At 45.2% G+C, this 16,603-nt stretch overlaps 1 protein-coding gene across 3 annotated transcripts in view; it reads right to left on the reverse strand.

The window, feature by feature from the left end:
- LOC129701273 (procollagen galactosyltransferase 2-like) overlaps positions 1–16,603 on the reverse strand; it is a 248,648-nt gene that overhangs the window by 67,475 nt on the left and 164,570 nt on the right. For 2 of the 3 annotated variants that reach the window (XM_055642428.1, XM_055642426.1), the window contains exons 11-12: positions 13,454–13,660; positions 11,117–12,705 (exon numbers count right to left, since the gene is read on the reverse strand). The exons of the other annotated variant lie outside the window; for it this stretch is intronic. In XM_055642428.1, coding sequence (XP_055498403.1) covers positions 12,432–12,705; positions 13,454–13,660 — 481 coding nt within the window. In that variant the 3' untranslated portion in view covers positions 11,117–12,431. Of the gene's footprint in view, positions 1–11,116; positions 12,706–13,453; positions 13,661–16,603 lie in introns of those variants that run through there. 3 annotated transcript variants of the gene reach the window in all.

Raw genomic sequence — 16,603 nt, forward strand, 5'->3', positions numbered from 1 at the left:
GTCAAACTAACAGGTCTATAATTGCTAGGTTTACTCTTAGACCCCTTTTTAAACAATGGAACAACATGCGCAGTACGCCAATCCTCCGGCACTATTCCCGTTTCTAATGACATTTGAAATATTTCTGCCATAGCCCATGCTATTTCTACACTAACTTCCCTCAATGTCCTAGGGAATATCCTGTCCGGACCTGGAGACCTATCCACTTTTATATTTCTCAAAAGTGTCAGTACTTCCTCTTCTTTGATCCTCATAGTTTCCATAGCTACTCTACTTGTTTCCCTTACCTCACATAATTCAATATCCTTCTCCTTGGTGAATACCGAAGAAAAGAAACTGTTCAATAACTCCCCCATCTCTTTTGGCTCTGCAGATAGTTGTCCACTCTGACTCTCTAATGGACCAATTTTATCTCTCGTTATCCTTTTGCTATTAATATAGCGGTAGAAACCCTTCGGATTTACTTTTACCTTACTTGCCAAAGCAACCTCATATCTTCTTTTAGCTTTATTGTAGTATTGAGCATAATCACACCAGAAAGATTTGTAATTTGATTAACTGTTCCAGTCAGTTTTCTGATTATTCTAAATAGCAACCCACACCATAATTACCGTAGTCCAATTTTACTTCGGAGTCACGTGAGTGACTACGTGAAGAACCCTGTACAGCCGCACGTGCGTCATTACATCAGCAGAGCTCCTCCTGCGGGGGAACCAGTTATGGGCTGAGGGGTAACCCCGGTTCTCGCCGTGGAAGCGGATAGCTGGGGAATGTCGGATTTCGCAAAGTCGGTCGCTGACGGGGTGGTCAGTGATTTTCAGGCGGTCCGAGTGTCGGGAGGGTTTCCCTCCGATAGGCATTAAGAAGCTGGGGTTCCCGGGGAGGGGAAATCCAGTAGTAATGTGGCTCTCAGACCGCAGGGGTCCCCAGGATAGGGGTTAAACAGACCGGAACGGTAGGGTTTTCCCTCCGGTAATACATATGGGTGGTGGGATTCCCGAGGAGGGGAATTCCAGCAGCAATGCGGTGCCCAGACTGCAGAGGTCCCCAAGATATCGGGTAAACCGACCAAAGTGGTCAGCCCTGGTGCCGGGAGGGTTCCCTTCTGGTAAGGAGAAATAATTTGGAGCTTGGCCAGGATGGAGCCCTAATGGAAAGGAGGCTCAATCTAGATACACTCCAACAGCAGGAGTTGTGTCAGTGCGGGACTATGGGAGAGTCCGCACCAGCAGCAGGGCTGATTAAAGAAATGATTAAGACATTGCCATCTACTCAGAGGCATTTCTGTCTCATATCTCCTACATGCAACTAGGGCATGCTGAATGGTTTCTGGCTGATGGCATTCCTCACACATCCCAGTAGGGTGTTTTCCCATATTTTTAATGTGCTGTTCAGGTGAGTGTGTCCTATCCTCAATCTTGTTAATACTACCTGTTGCCTCTTGTTCCCTCTTCTTCTTGCTGTAATGCCCACTCTGTTTTGTCGCGAATAGAGGTGTCTCCCCTTTGTCTCCTGTTCCTAGTATTGTTGCCATTCCTGATTTATTTTCTTCCACACAATGTGTTTCCCTTCAGATTTGGATAGTTGTAAGTTTACCTCTATGTTTCTTTTTTTTTACAGCCTCCTTTGTTAATTTATCCACCTTTTCATTCCCTAGAACACCAATGTGTGCTGGGACCCACAACAAAGTCACGTCACTGCCCCTCCTTGTCACTTGGCTTAATAGTAGCAGGGTTTCATACACTAAGTCAGGCCGCCTATGGGATGCACCAGACCCAATACTTTGCAGATAATGAGTCGCTACATATCAATGGTTGCATCTGTTCCATCCACCGAACTGCCATTAAAATAGCGTACAGTTCCACTGTATATACTGTCAAATAGTTATTTGTTCTCTTGTAAAGCTCAACATTCATCCCCTGGACTACCACTGCCGCCCCTGTTGTTTCAGCTACTGGGTCCTTTGATCCATCTGTGAAAATTAAGAGGTGTTCCCTATATCTATTATCTATATGGTTATGATATTCTGTCTTTAGGTCTGAATTTTTGTTCCTCCTTTTTGCCTCCCATATCTCCAGATCAACTATTGGGATGTTCAGTAACCATATTGGCACAGATGGCCACAATACTGCAGGGCAGAACTCTTTGTCCTCTACTTCCATGTCCCTTGCCACAACTCCTCCAACCCAGCCGAAGCTTCCAGACTGAGCCACCCCTCTCTCCCAGCACTCCTGTACTACCTGTTTTGTTGGGTGGTTCTCTCCATGACCCTTAAGGCTTAACCAGTAATTAGCCATTAGTTGTCTGCGGCGCAGTCTCAACGGCATCTCCCCAGTTTCCACCTGTGGTGCACATACAGGTGACGTCCGCACACCTCCTATACAGATTCTTAGAGCTTCCGCTTGGACTTTGTCCAACTCGGACAACACTGACTTAGATGCTGACCCATAAGCTATACTGCCATACTCTAGTCTGGATCTGATCAGTGATACATAAATACGTTTAAGAGATAGTACATCTGCTCCCCACTCTAAAGCTGCCAAGCATCTCATTACATTGATGGCTTTTTTGCATTTTTCAATTACTTTTGTAATGTGGACCCTCCATGTTAATCTGGAGTTAAAATGAACTCCCAGGAAACGGAAATCTTTTACTCTTTCCAAATTGTTGCCGTATAGTTTTAACTGGACATCCTCTTTAATTTTTTTCCTTGTGAAAACCATTGTCTTTGTCTTCTCTATAGAGAATTTAAAACCCCATTTCAATCCCCACTCTTCCACCTGGGCTATCCCTTGCTGTACTTTTCCCACGATAAAATCTATATTCCTCCCCCCTTCTCCATAGGCTGCCATCATCTGCAAAGAGCGATCGCCCCATCTCTGGTTGAACGTTTGCAAATATATCATTGATCATGATTGAGAATAGGATCGGGCTTATCGCACTTCCCTGGGGAGTTCCACTCTCGACTACACATTTACTAGAGATGTCTGACCCTATTTTAACTTGGATACTTCTACCGTTGAGAAAATCCATTATCCAGTTAAACATATTTCCTCCTACTCCCATTAAATGCAGCTTTATTAGAAGACCTTCTCTCCACAACATATCGTAAGCCTTCTCTACATCAAAAAATATGGTAACTACAGATTCTTTTTTGACGTGCTTTCCTTATATCATCTTCCAAGCACAGAACTGGATCATTAGTACCTCTCCCTTTTCTAAAGCCACTCTGATAATTAGCCACTATACCTTTTTCTTCCATTAGATGCATTCATCTTTCATTTACCAGTCTTTCTATCAGTTTACACATGTGTGCTGTTAAAGCTATAGGTCTATAATTTACTGGATTACTTGCATCTTTTCCCTGGTTTCCTAATAGGCCCAATTAGTGCTTCCGTCCACCTCTCCGGTGTGCGCCCTTCTTCCCACACCTTGTTATATAGTGCAAGTATCTTTTGGAGTCCCTCCTCACTTAGATGCTTTATCATTATGTAACAAATATCATCCTTCCCTGGGGCTGAGTTCTTACACTTGGCCGGAGCTCTCTTTAGCTCCCCCAAATTAAATGGAATATTGTAGGAGAATGTGGTTAGGAGGGAGAGATAGATCAGCCATGATTGAATGGCAGAGTAGACTTGATGGGCCGAATGGCCTAACTGTACTCCTATCACATATGACCTTATGATCAATGAATATCTGACGAGTTACTGACAGAGCTGCGGGCGGCTGTCTCAATATTCAATCTTACCACATAAATAAAAACAGAGAGTGGAATACTAATTTAAATCCCCCTTGGCCATAAGGCCAAAGGAGCAGAATGAGGCCATTTGGCCCATCGTGAGATAGGATCATATAGTTGTGGTATTACCAAGGTCTATCATGGAGGCACAAAGGTTGTGGAATCAAATTGTGAAGGTAAATCCATGCTGATGCCATGAGGCTAAAGCGTGGATGGACTGCCTGGTGGGAGGGGGAAGAATAATGGAGGACCCGGCATGGGGGAGCCGTCATGAGAGGAGGGGGGGGAGAACAAAGGTGGATCTGGCGTGGGATACTTTGTAATTTTCTCAGCGCTCTTTATGTGGTGACTATTTACATACCTTGGGTACGCAAGTAAAGAATTTCACTGTGACTTGGTACATGTGACGATAAAATATTAATTCATTCATGCATAGTCGTACAGCATGGAAACAGGCCCTTCACCCCAATTTGCCCATGCCGATCTACACTAGCCCCACCTGCCTGCGTTTGGCCCATATCTCTCTAAACCTGCCCTATCCATGTACTTGCTTGGGCAGTCACGGTGGCGCAGCGGTAGAGTTGTTTCCTTGCAGAGAATGCAACACTGGAGACCCCGCCTCCGGGTGCTGTCTGTATGGAGTTTGCACGTTCTTCCCATGACCTGCATGGGTTGCCTTCAAGATCTTCGGTTTCTTCCCACACTCCAAAGACGTGCAGATTTGTAGCTTAATTGGCTTTGGTAAATTGTAAAAATTGTCCCTAGTGTGTGCAGGATAGTGCTAATGCATAGGTATGTTACAAAACTTACCTTCAGCGGCTGCAGTTCTGCCACTGGCTGTGTGCGCAACTTTGGCGCCTTTGTGAGGACGGGAGGGGGCATTAATTTATGGGAATTAAACACTAAATTCCTTCCATTTAGCCTATAAGTCCATGACAATGAGATTCAAAAAATCATGTTATATTGTGAATTCTTGTGTGAATGTTATTTGGACACTTAGGATATTTAAAAATGTTTAACCTTTTCTTAAGAAATGGATAGATGTTTAGATCTAGTAATTGAATTTTGGAATTAGTTACAATTGGGGTAACTAACTAATTATATGCTTTAATTTCAGGTCATCTAACTAAGATTGTTTCATATTTGTTTCAGAATGCTTCAAAGTATAATAACTGAAAATTTATTTTAGTTCTCTTAATTTTTAAGAAAGTTATGGCCATTTGACTGTCCTCAATCACAGCTTTTGTGTTAAGTCAATGCAAAAGCAATAGGGAACAAGATGCTAATTTCCGAGTATGAAAATGGCCATAACTTTTTTAATACTGAAGATATGAAAGTGAATTAGGTGACAAATTAAACTTCTTTTTAATGCTTTATCTGATGGGATCAATTACAGACTTGATTTTTAAAATCTCAAAATTTTGTAACATTGCTACATAGGTTAAGGTGACAGGGAAAAGATTTAATAGGAACCTGAGGAGTAACTTTTTTACACAAAGGGTGGTGGGTGCATGGAACAAGCTGCTGGATGAGGTCGTTGAGGCAGAGACTAAGAAACAGTTGGACAGGTACATGGATAGGATAGGTTTAGAGGGATATGGGCCAACACACAGGCAGGTGGGACTATTGTAGATGGGACATGTTAGTCGGTGGGGGCAAGTTGGACTGAAGGACCTGTTTCCATGATGTATCACTCTATGACTCTATTGTGCAGCTTGCAATGTTTCAATTAAAATCAAATGTCACTGGATTGCATTGGCAAACGGTGACAATGTGCAAAGCAATTCTCAGGCATGAATTCGACCAAACTCTCAAAGGGGTGCACTGAATTCAACCCAAATGCTCACATATCTACTCTTTCATATATGCCTGCTCCAGCAATTATTGCCATCATTAGTCGTACTATGGAATATTTAGTGGAGGAAATCAAGAGGTCCTTCCCAAAGTATTTTGATCACGGAGAAAATGTCGCAGTGGTAGAGTAGCTGCCTCACAGCGTCAGAGACCCGGGGTAGATCCTGACTATGCGTGCTGTCTGTCTGTACAGGGTTTGTACTTTCCTCTGTGACCACGTGGGTTTTCTCCAGGTGCTCTGGTTTCCACCCACATCCCAAAGACATGCAGGTTTGTAGGTTATTTGGCTTCTGTCGATTGGCTCTGGAGTGTAAGATAGAATTACTGTGTTTGGTGATTGTTGGTCTGCATGGACGTGGTGGGCCGAAGGGCCTGTTTCCGTGCTGTTTCTTTAAACAAAACTGCGGTTTCCATTGCTGATGGACACAAATCTAACGTATGATGTTCCAAAGATGTACGGGTTTGTCGGTCTATTGGTTTTGGTATAATTGGAAATTGTACCTAGGGTGTAGGATCTTGCTAGTTGGTTGGCATGGACTCAGTGGGTCAACGAGCCTGTTTCTATGCTGTATCTCTAACAATTAAAATATAGTGTTGTGAAGCACATAGGAATCTTAATCAGACCTGCACCTTGTACATTTAAACTGCACAGTGTTGCATGCAATTTTCATCTGTTCAAAGTGTTGTTTAAATTTAGTTACCATATTACAAATTGGCGGTGTCTTGAATTATGATTACTTAACATCATTCACCCACTTCAATTACTAATTTGAATTCATATTTTCATCAGTTCATCAGATAGGAGGAGAATTAGACCATTCGGCCCATCGAGTCTACTCCGCCATTCAATCGTGGCTGATTTATCTCTCCCTCCTAACCCCATTCTCCTGCCTTCCCATAACTCCTGACACCCGTACTAATCAATAATCTATCTATCTCTGTCTTAAAAATATCCACTGATTCACCACCCTCTGACTAAAGAAACTCCTCCTCATCCCCTTCCTAAAGGAACATCCTTTAATTCTGAGCCTATGACCTATAGTCCTAGACTCTCCCACTAGTGGAAACATCCTCTCCACATCCACTCTATCCAGGCCATTTTCATAAGCAGTCAGTTGTTCTCGGATGCTCTCCCAACCGTGGTCTCCACGTCGGAGCTCCCCCGGCAGTCTCTGTGTTGGAGCTCCCCCCGTGGTCTCAACATGGAGCTCCCCCCGTGGTCTCAACATGGAGCTCCCCCCGTGGTCTCAACACAGAGCTCCTAGGTGGTCTCAACACGGAGCTCTACCCGTGGTCTCAACGGAGTTCCCCCGTGGTCTCAACACATAACTCTCTCTGTGGTCTCAACACGGAGCTCTACCCATGGTCTCAACGGAGTTCCCCCCGTGATCTGAACACGGAGCTCGCCCGTTGTCTCAACAGGGAGCTTCCCCCGTCATCTCAAAGGAGCTCCCTCCGCGGTCTCAACATAGAGTTGCCCCGTAGTCTAGGCACGTAGCTCCCCCTGTGGTCTCAGCACGGAGCTCCCCCCGTGGTTTCAGCACGGAGATCCCCCGTAGTCTCAGCATGGAGCTCCCTCCCCACACCGCCCAATCTCCACATTGGATAGTAAATATTAAGAGCTCCAGTAAACAACATTAATTTAAAATTGAAAATGCTGGAAACACACAGAAGGTCAGGCATCATCCGTGGAAAGGCAGATATGAGGATATCTGCGACGAAAGAGGAAAAATTGTGGATGTGGTGTATTTGGAATCTTTAGATGTTAGACTTTAGAGATGCAGCACGGAAACAGGCCCTTCGGCCCACTGAGTCCTTGCCGACCAGCGATCCCCGCACACTAACTCTAACCTGCACACGAGGGACAATTTACAATTTTACCAAAACCAATTATCCTACCAACCTGTACGTGCTGGGAGTATGGGAGGAAACTGGAGCACCCGGGGAAAACCCACGCAGTCACATGGAGAAAGTGTAAACTCCTCTCAGAAATGAAAAGACCAGAAATGGCAGGTTTAGTTTAGTTTAGTGATACAGCATGGAAACAGGCCCCTCAGTCCACCATGCATTGCCATCCAGCGATCACCTGTTCTATACTAGTCCCACTTCCCATCCACTCTCTACAATTGGAGGCTATTTACAAACACCAATTAACCGACAAACCTACACGTGCTTTAAGATGTGGGAGGAAACTGGAGCACCCAGAGAAAAATCACGAGAACGTACAAACTCCATACAGACAGCACCCATAGTCAGCAACTCTACCGCTGCGCCACCTTGCCACACCATTAGAGTCACAAGGTGCCACAGAAAAGTGTGGTGATCAAGAGAACAGTTGTGGTATGAGATGGAATGTGTCGGTATAGATTCGTTAAGGCAGAGAAGATAGGGAGTTGGTATGAATTAAGCTTCTTCGGGCTGGAAGGAGGTAACTGGTGGATGTCTCAATGATCGGTTCTTTGCCCTCAATTATTTACAATTTATATTAAAAACCTGGAAGAGATGATAGAGTATATTAAGTGATGATGACATACAAACTATGATGGCTGAAATGCACCACAGATGCGCCGTAGAAAGCATTTTATTAGGATGCATCGCAGCTTGGTCTGGGAACAGCTCCATGCAAGACAGCAAGAAATTGCAGAGAATTGTGGTCACAGCCCTGACCATCACACAAACCAACCTCCCTTCCATTGACTCCATTTATACCTCACACTGCCTCGGCAAGGCCAGCAGCATAATCAAGGATGAGTTGCACCCTGGCCACTCCCTCTTCTCCCCTCTCCCATCAGGCAAAAGGTACAGAAGTGTGAAAACACACACCTCCAGATTCAGGGACAGTTTCTTCCCAGCTGTTATCAGGCAACTGAACCATCCTACCACAACCAGAGAGCGGTGCTGAACTACTATCTATCTCACTGGTGACCCTTGGACTATCCTTGATGGGACTTTGCTGCCTTTACCTTGTTATTCCCTTATCATGTATCTATACACTGTAAATGGCTCGATTGTAATCAGGTATTGTCTTTCTGCTGACTGGATAGCACGCAACAAAAAGCTTTCCACTGCACACCAGTACACGTGACAATAAACTAGACCGAACCAAACTAATGTCCAGAATTGTATGTGATTCGATTAAAAATCCATACGATAGACTGACACTTAAACTAAGCAGCTAGTAGAGCAAACCTGATAAACTGTAAAACTGTGTGAGATCATCTACTTTGGCAAGAGTGTATAAAGGTAGAATGGAGAAAAGTTGCAGATGAGTTTAGCACAGAGGGATCTAGGTGATTTTTAAGGATGAATCACTGAAGGTTTTTGCAGGCATTTGCAGACGGTGGCTCAGAAGAAGAGATGAGGCAGATCAGTCACAAACATATAGAATAACAACCCAGTTTTCGGTTCATATAAACTACCCAACTCAGATTTTCTTATAGGTGGCTTGGTGGTGCAGCAGTAGAGTTGCTGCCTTACAGCGCCAGGGACCTGGGTTCAATCCCGACTACGGGTGCTGTCTGTACGGAGTTTGTACGTTCTCCCCCGTGGCCTACGTGGGTTTTCTCCGAGATCTTCGGTTTCCTCCCACACTCCAAAGATGTACAGGTTTGTAGGTTAATTGACTTGGTATAAATATAAAATTGTCCCTAGTGTGTGTAGGATAGTGTTAATGTGCGGGGATCACTGGTCAGCGCGGACTCGGTGGGCCGAAGGGCCTGTTTTTTGCGTTTGTATCTCTAAACTAAACTAAAACCTGACCTTTCAGCTCCTCCATCTAAAATATTAACTTTGTTTCACTAGCCACAAATACTGCTGATTAGTACAAGGATTATTTTTATTTCAAACTTCCGGCATCTGCAAATTTCTTGATTTGCTTTCTCCAAGTGGCATTATTTTGGTTATTAATTGGTTATAAAATCATGAGAGGAATAGATCGGATAGATGCACAGAGTAGCAATGTTACAAAATTTTGAGATTTTAAAAATCAAGTCTGCAATTTATCCCATCAGATAAAGCATAACAATAAGTTTAATTTGACACCAAATTCACTTTCATATCTCAAGTATTAAAAAGGTTATGGCCATTTTCATACTCGGAAATTAGCATCTTGTTCCCTATTGATTTTCAATGGACATTACAAAAAAGCTGTGATCTTGGATAATCAAAGGCCCATTTCTTAAGGAAAGATTAACATTTTTAAATAGCCTAAGTGTCCAAAGATTATTCACAAATAATTCACAATATAACATGATTTTTATATCTAATTTACATTAATTTATAGGCCAAATGGAAGGAATTTAGTGTTCAATTGCTGTAAATAAATGCCCATTTAAATCGGCTTTCTAGTGGGTTCCTGTGGCACGCGCTGGTTTAGAACGTTGACAGCGCGCTGGATTAGTGCCCTCAAATGCCGAGAAAAATACTGCGGGATATAAAAAGCCCAAAATGAACTACTCGCTATAGATAACTTGATATATAGGGTTATATATATGCCCCATTTAATGTAAAAATAAGGTACATACCTTTAATTGTTTGCTTTATAAAACCCTGGGGCTGCGAGATGTTGCGGAATCAGAGAGTAATTTTAAACTATTATAACTATATTATCGAGGCCTATAAAACTAATAATACCTTTTGCGACCGGGTCTTGCAGCGATTTTTCGTTAATGATTTACTAGGCTGAACATCTGCGATTAGTACAGCCTAGTAAAAATCGCGTTTTAAACCCGCCCCCTCCAAACAGCGCCAAAATCGCGGACCTGGCTGTGGGCAGATTCCCAATGGCGATTCAGGTAGGTTTTGTAACATACCTACACAGAGTCTCTTGCCCAGAGTAGGGGAATCGAGGACCACCGGACATGGTTCAAGTTGAAGGGGAAAGATTTAACAGGAATCTGAGGGGTAACTTTTTCACACAAAGGGTGGTGGGTGTATGGAACAAGCTGCCAGAGGTAGTTGAGGCTGGGACTATCCCAACATTTTAAGAAACAGTTAGACAGGTACATGGAAAGGACAGGTTTGGAGGGATATAGACCAAACACAGACTGGTGGGACTAGTGTAGCTGGGTCGGTGTGGGCAAGTTGGGCTGAGGGGCCTGTTTCCACCTTGTGTCACTCTATGACTATATGGCATCCATATTGTACCAACATGAGCCTTGTTGTTCAATAACAGATTAAGGGCTCAGTGACCTTGAGGGTGGCACCATAGCACAGCTGGTAAAGCCGCTGCCTCGCGGCGCTGGAGACCCGGGTTCGATCCTGACCCCGGGTGCTGTCTATGTGGAGTTTGCACCTTCTTCCTGTGGCCTCGTGGGTGCACCGTTTTCCTCCCACATCCCAAAGACGTGCGGGTTTGTAGGTTAAGTGACTCTCTGTAAATTGCCCCCTAGTGTGTAGGGAGTGGACGAGAAAGTGGGGAAACATAGAACGTGCTTGAACGGGCGATCGCTGGTCCGTGGACTCGGTGGGCCGAAGGGCCTGTTTCCACGCTGTATCTCTAAACTAAAAACATGGAGCCAACAGTTAAACTGACCAGTTTAATATTATTTTCAGGAGGAAAACAAGAGCGAGGTTGAATTTTACAGCACGAACGTCCACACAATTGTGTCCGTTTGCAATTAAGCGTTTTCACAAGAGAGGAGAAAAAATAAATAGAAACACACACAAACATCATCATTTAACGTAATGATATCCGGATAAACAGTTATAAGAAATCCGTACCAGCAGAATTATTCTGAACATTGATTTGAGGCACCAAAAAAAATGCCCTTTGAAATTAACAGCAGTTTGAAAATTTAGCCCTCAAAAGTTGGATTAATAGCCATTAAGTCGCGAGCACAGCTCATATTTGGCTCTGGAGTGCACCATCATTTAATATCCTTTCTGGGCTGTTGTCGATGTGACGAAGTTGCACAGTAATGGAGCATATCTTACCCCTTGGATAAGACAAAGCAAAGACTCCACACCCGAGAGCCCTCTGTTAAAGGCAGTGGGTGTACGCAAGCCAAGACAGGGTAAGGACACAGAGTGCTGGAGTAACTCAACGGGTCAGGCAGCATCTTTAGTTTAGTTTAGTGATACAGCATGGAAACAGACCCTTCGAGTCCGCGCCGACCAGCGATCATCGGTACACTAGTTCTATCATGTTATCCCAGTTTTGCATGCTACACACTAGAGGCAAGTTGCAGAGGCCAATTAACCTGCAAACCTGCACGTCTTTCGGGATGTGGGAGGAAATCGGAGCACCCGGAGGAAACCACATGGAGGACGTGCAAACCCCACACAGACAGCACTCGAGCCCAGGATCGAACCCGGGTCTCTGGCGCCGTGAAGCAGCGGCTCTACCGCTGTGCCACCGTGCCACCAATAACATCACGGGTCATGACCCTCTGAAGAAGGGTCACGACCTGAAACGTCATCTATCCAAGCTCTCAGGAGATGCAGCCTGGACCCACTGAGTTACTCCAGCATTTTATCTCCTTTTGTGTAAACCAGCGTCTGCAGTTCCTTTTTCTATCTGCACAGACGGGTAAAATGGTGGAGGGAGGGGGTGGGGAGAGGAGGAATCACCTTCAAAATAAATCGGAGAATTCAACATCAATTAATTCAACACTAATTAATAATTCACCACCATAATTAGCTGCTGCTGTGTCACACTTTGACAGTTAAATGATCCAACAATGATTAGTACTCCAGCTCTCAGTTAATTCTGTCACATTAAATTGTTTTGTTTCTAAGCTGCCTTCCAGAAGGCATTTTACCCATACTACAGGAACGTGATAAAAACAAGAGGTGTTGGTTCCAATCACTGATCGGAACTGGCCAGTGTTTAGCTGCTTCATAATTCATCTCGAGTTGCTGCCCCAAAGGGGGCCTGAGGTTGTAAGGCCTCAGTGTTCTGAGCCTCACTGCCGATCTCTCCCTGCTCATTTGTTTTGCCGGACAGCTGGTCGCTCCAGTCGGTGGCGATGTCGTCGTTGTCCCAGATGACGGAGGTCTCCGTGTCGCTGACGTAGCCCGCTTCTCCGGTGTAGTGGGTGGGATATATCAGCAGAGGCTCCACGGAGAAGGCCTTCAGGTCCCGAGGCTCATAGAACATCTTGTAATCCTCTCTGTTTAAAACGAGAGTGCGGGAGTTTAGTCCAAACCGTCTGAAGAAGGGTCTCGTCCCGAAACGTCACCCATTCCTTCTCTCCAGAGATGCTGCCTGTCCCACTGAGTTACTCCAGCACTTTGTGTCTATCTTTGGGAATACACTGTCAGTCCTTCAATGTTGCTGGTTCTAAATCATAGAACTCCCTACCCAGAAGAGATGGCCGTATGTATATTGGTTTCATGTCATGGCATTGCTAAGATGATACTGAATGCGATATGATACAAGGGAGATCTTATCTGATTCTTATGCAGTTGTTTTAGTTTAGTTTAGTTTAGTTCAAAGTTACAGTGCGGAAACAGGCCTTACTCTACCGTTCCGCCACTGTGCCGCCCTCAGTTAGATCTCAATTAGATCTGGTCCACTGGGGCGGCAGGGTGGCCCAACGGCAGAGTTGCTGCCTCACGGCACCAGAGAAACCTAGTTCGATCCTGACTACGGGTGCTGTCTGTATGGAGTTTGTACATTCTCTCTGTGACCACGTGGGTTTTCTCCAGGTGCTCCAGTTTCCTCTCACACACCAAAGGTGTACGGGTATGTAGGTTAAACCTAAAGATTGTAAATTGTCCAGAGTGTGTGTATGGTAGTGTTAGTGTACGGGATCGCTGGTCAGCACGGACTCGGTGGGCTGAAGGGCCTGTTTCTGCGTTGGATCTCTAAACTGCACTAAAGTAAAATCAGTGTCTAGGTGTTTGTCCGTTACTTACTGTGGATGTTTGTTGTACATGATGGGCAGAAACTCATCCACGGGCAACATCTTCCCAAGCGGTTCAGCTGCCAGCAGTTTCTTGGCTCCTTGCTGGGATATGATGTAAGCCAGTGTCCAGTAGGAGTAATCTGCTTCCACCAGGTTCATAATCCCTAGCACCGATTTTTCTGGCTGTTGCACTTGCATTCTCTTTCGACCGATGTAACTGGAGTCAAGGTAATGGGAAAATGGCAGTGGATTTAAATGTGAGGACAAACATAGAAAATAGGTGCAGGAGTAGGCCATTCGGCCCTTCGAGCCTGCACCGCCATTCAATATGATCATGGCTGATCATCTTAAATCAGTACCCCATTCCTGCTTTTTCCCCCACATCCCTTGATTCCTTTAGCCCTAAGAGCTAAATCCAATGGCCCTGTCCCACTGAACGAGTTCATTCAAGAGCTCTCCTGAGTTTAAAAAAAAATCAAACTTGTGGTAAGCACGGAGAATGAACGTAGCGGGTACGTCGGAGCTCGGGGACATCACCTAGCGGCTCGTAACGCTAACGGCAGGTACTCGGGAAGACTCGCTAACAGCAGGTAAGCTCGGGAAGACTCGTAAATATTTTTCACCATGTTGAAAAATGTCCACGAGAGCCCCGAGTACCGACGAGCGGCCATTACCGTAAATCTCCGAGTTCCAATCAGGGGAAACACGGGAGAACTCTTGGAATGAACTTGTACAGTGGGACAGTGCTTTAAATCTCTCTTGAAAACATCCAGTGAATTGGCCTCCACTGCTCTCTGTGGCAGAGAATTCCACAGATTTACAACTCTCTGAGTGAAGAGTTTTTCCTCATCTCAGTTGTAAATGGCCTACCCCTTATTCTTAAAATGTGACCCCTGGTTCTGGACTCCCCCCAACATCGAGATGAACGGTACCGGTTACAGAGTCATAGTGAGTGAAATCAGGCCCTTTGCCCCTACTTATCCAACCGACCAACATATCCCATCTGCACTAGTCCCACCTGCCTGCGTTTGGTCCATATCCCTCCAAACCTGTCCTATCCATGCACCCTTCCCGAGTTTGGCCCCATATCTTGTTTTTAAGATCTAGGAGCAGGATGAGGCCCTTCAGCCCAACTTGCCCACATCAACCAATATGTCCCATCTGCCCTAGTCCCACCTGCCTACATTTGGCCCACATCATGTCTCTTAAGATCTCGGAGCAGATTTAGGCCATTCGGCCCATCAAGTCTACACCACCATTCAATTAAGGCTGAACTATATTTCCTTCCCAACCCCATTCTTCTGCCTTCTCCCCATAACCCCTGACACCTGTACTAATCAAGAATCTATCTATCTATCTCTGCCTTAAAAATACCCATCGACTTGGCCTCCACATCCTTCTGCGGTCATGAATTCCACAGATTAACCCCCTCTGACTAAAGAAATCCCTCATCTCCTTTCTCAAAGTAGGTCCTTTTATTCTGAGGCTGTGCCCTCTAGTCCTAGTGCGGACATCCTTTCCACATCTACTCTATCTGGGCCTTTCGCTACTCGGTAAGTGATAATGAGGTCCCCCCTCATTGATATCTGCTGGAAGCCACGAGGCACAAAATGGCGGCACATGCAAGTGTTCTGGAGGCACGCATGGCTGTGGAAGCGAGTCCGGGTCACAACATGCTCGTAGAGATGGAGGGCAGCAGGAAAAGGGACCCGACCCAAAACACCACCTTTCCATGGTGCATTGAAAAGCTTCGCTTCCATTCCATCCAGTCAAATTATATCATACTACACAATAACACCAGGTAGTGCAAAGAGCAAAGTACTCGAGTGTAGAATGTAGAGTTGTAGCCTTATAACCTTACAGTTACAGAGACAAAGTGTAAGACCTGGAATGAGGTAGGTTGGAAGATCGCGACTACACCCTAGAATATGGGAGGACCATTCAGTAGTCCGATAACAGTGGGGAAGAAGCAGTTCCTGAATATGGTGGTATGTGCTTTGAAGCTTTGGAATCCCTGCCCAATGGGAGAGGGGAGAAGTGGGAATGGCCGGGGTGAAAATAGTCCTAAATCATATTAGCTACTTTCCTGAGGCAGCGTAGAGTGCAAATGGATTTGATGGGGAAACATAGAAAGTAGGTGCAGGAGTGGGCCATTCGGCCCTTTGAGCCAACACAGCCATTCAATATGATCATGGCTGATCATCCAGAATCAGTACCCCTTTCCTGCTTTCACCCCATATCCATTGATTCCGTTGCCCAAAGAGCGATATCCAACTCTCTCTTGAATGGGTGGTACGGTGGCGCAGCGGTAGAGTTGCTGCCTCACAGCACCAGAGACCCAGGTTCAATCCTGACAATGGGTGCTGTCTGTACAGTGTTTGTACATTCTCCCCATGACCTGCGTGGGTTTTCTCCGGTGCTCTGGTTTCCTCTCACGCTCCAAAAGACGTGCAGGTTTGTAATTTTAATTGGCTTGATAAATTTGTAAATTGCCGCTGTAAGTAAGAATGTTGTCGTTCTATCTGGGACATATGATAATAAAACACTCTTGATTCTTGGATGGGTGACATTTTGGGTTGGGACTGTTGAAGAAAAGTGAAGCAGGGGCCCGACCCAAAATCTTAACCATGTTCTGCTGAGATGCTGCTTGACCCGCTGAGTTACTCCAGCGTTCATCAGCTGTTGCCTTTGGTCCGTACAGCAGGAAATGTTTTACTGCTGGTTTAGTGGAAACCAATGAAGTAATCAGTGGTAGACACAAAATGCTGGAGTAACTCAGCGGGTCAGGCAGCATCACTTGAGAGTTTCGGACGTTTTGGGTCGAGATATTTCTACAGACTTCTATCACCTGTGTTCATTTTTGCGCGTTAAAAGTTTGTTTTAATGTTATTCGGTTTGTTTTATGTGGGGGTAGGGGGGAGGGGATTGGGGGAAACTTTTTTTCCAAGTTCCTATCTTTCCAGAGAGATGTGATCAATTTTCGGATCATATTCCCCGGGCTCTGCAGCTTACCATCGCTGGGGCATGGACTTAACATCAGAGCGGATCCCTTGCCTGGGATCGCTCCCACCGCGACCACCGTGGACTTTAACATCAAGGGCTCACAGTCTTGGGTGAGGCTAGTCGGGAGCTCCAACGCCGCAGAAGGCTCGACCAGCCC

The sequence above is a fragment of the Leucoraja erinacea genome, chromosome 10, assembly GCF_028641065.1.
Source record: "Leucoraja erinacea ecotype New England chromosome 10, Leri_hhj_1, whole genome shotgun sequence".
NCBI lineage: Eukaryota > Metazoa > Chordata > Chondrichthyes > Rajiformes > Rajidae > Leucoraja > Leucoraja erinaceus.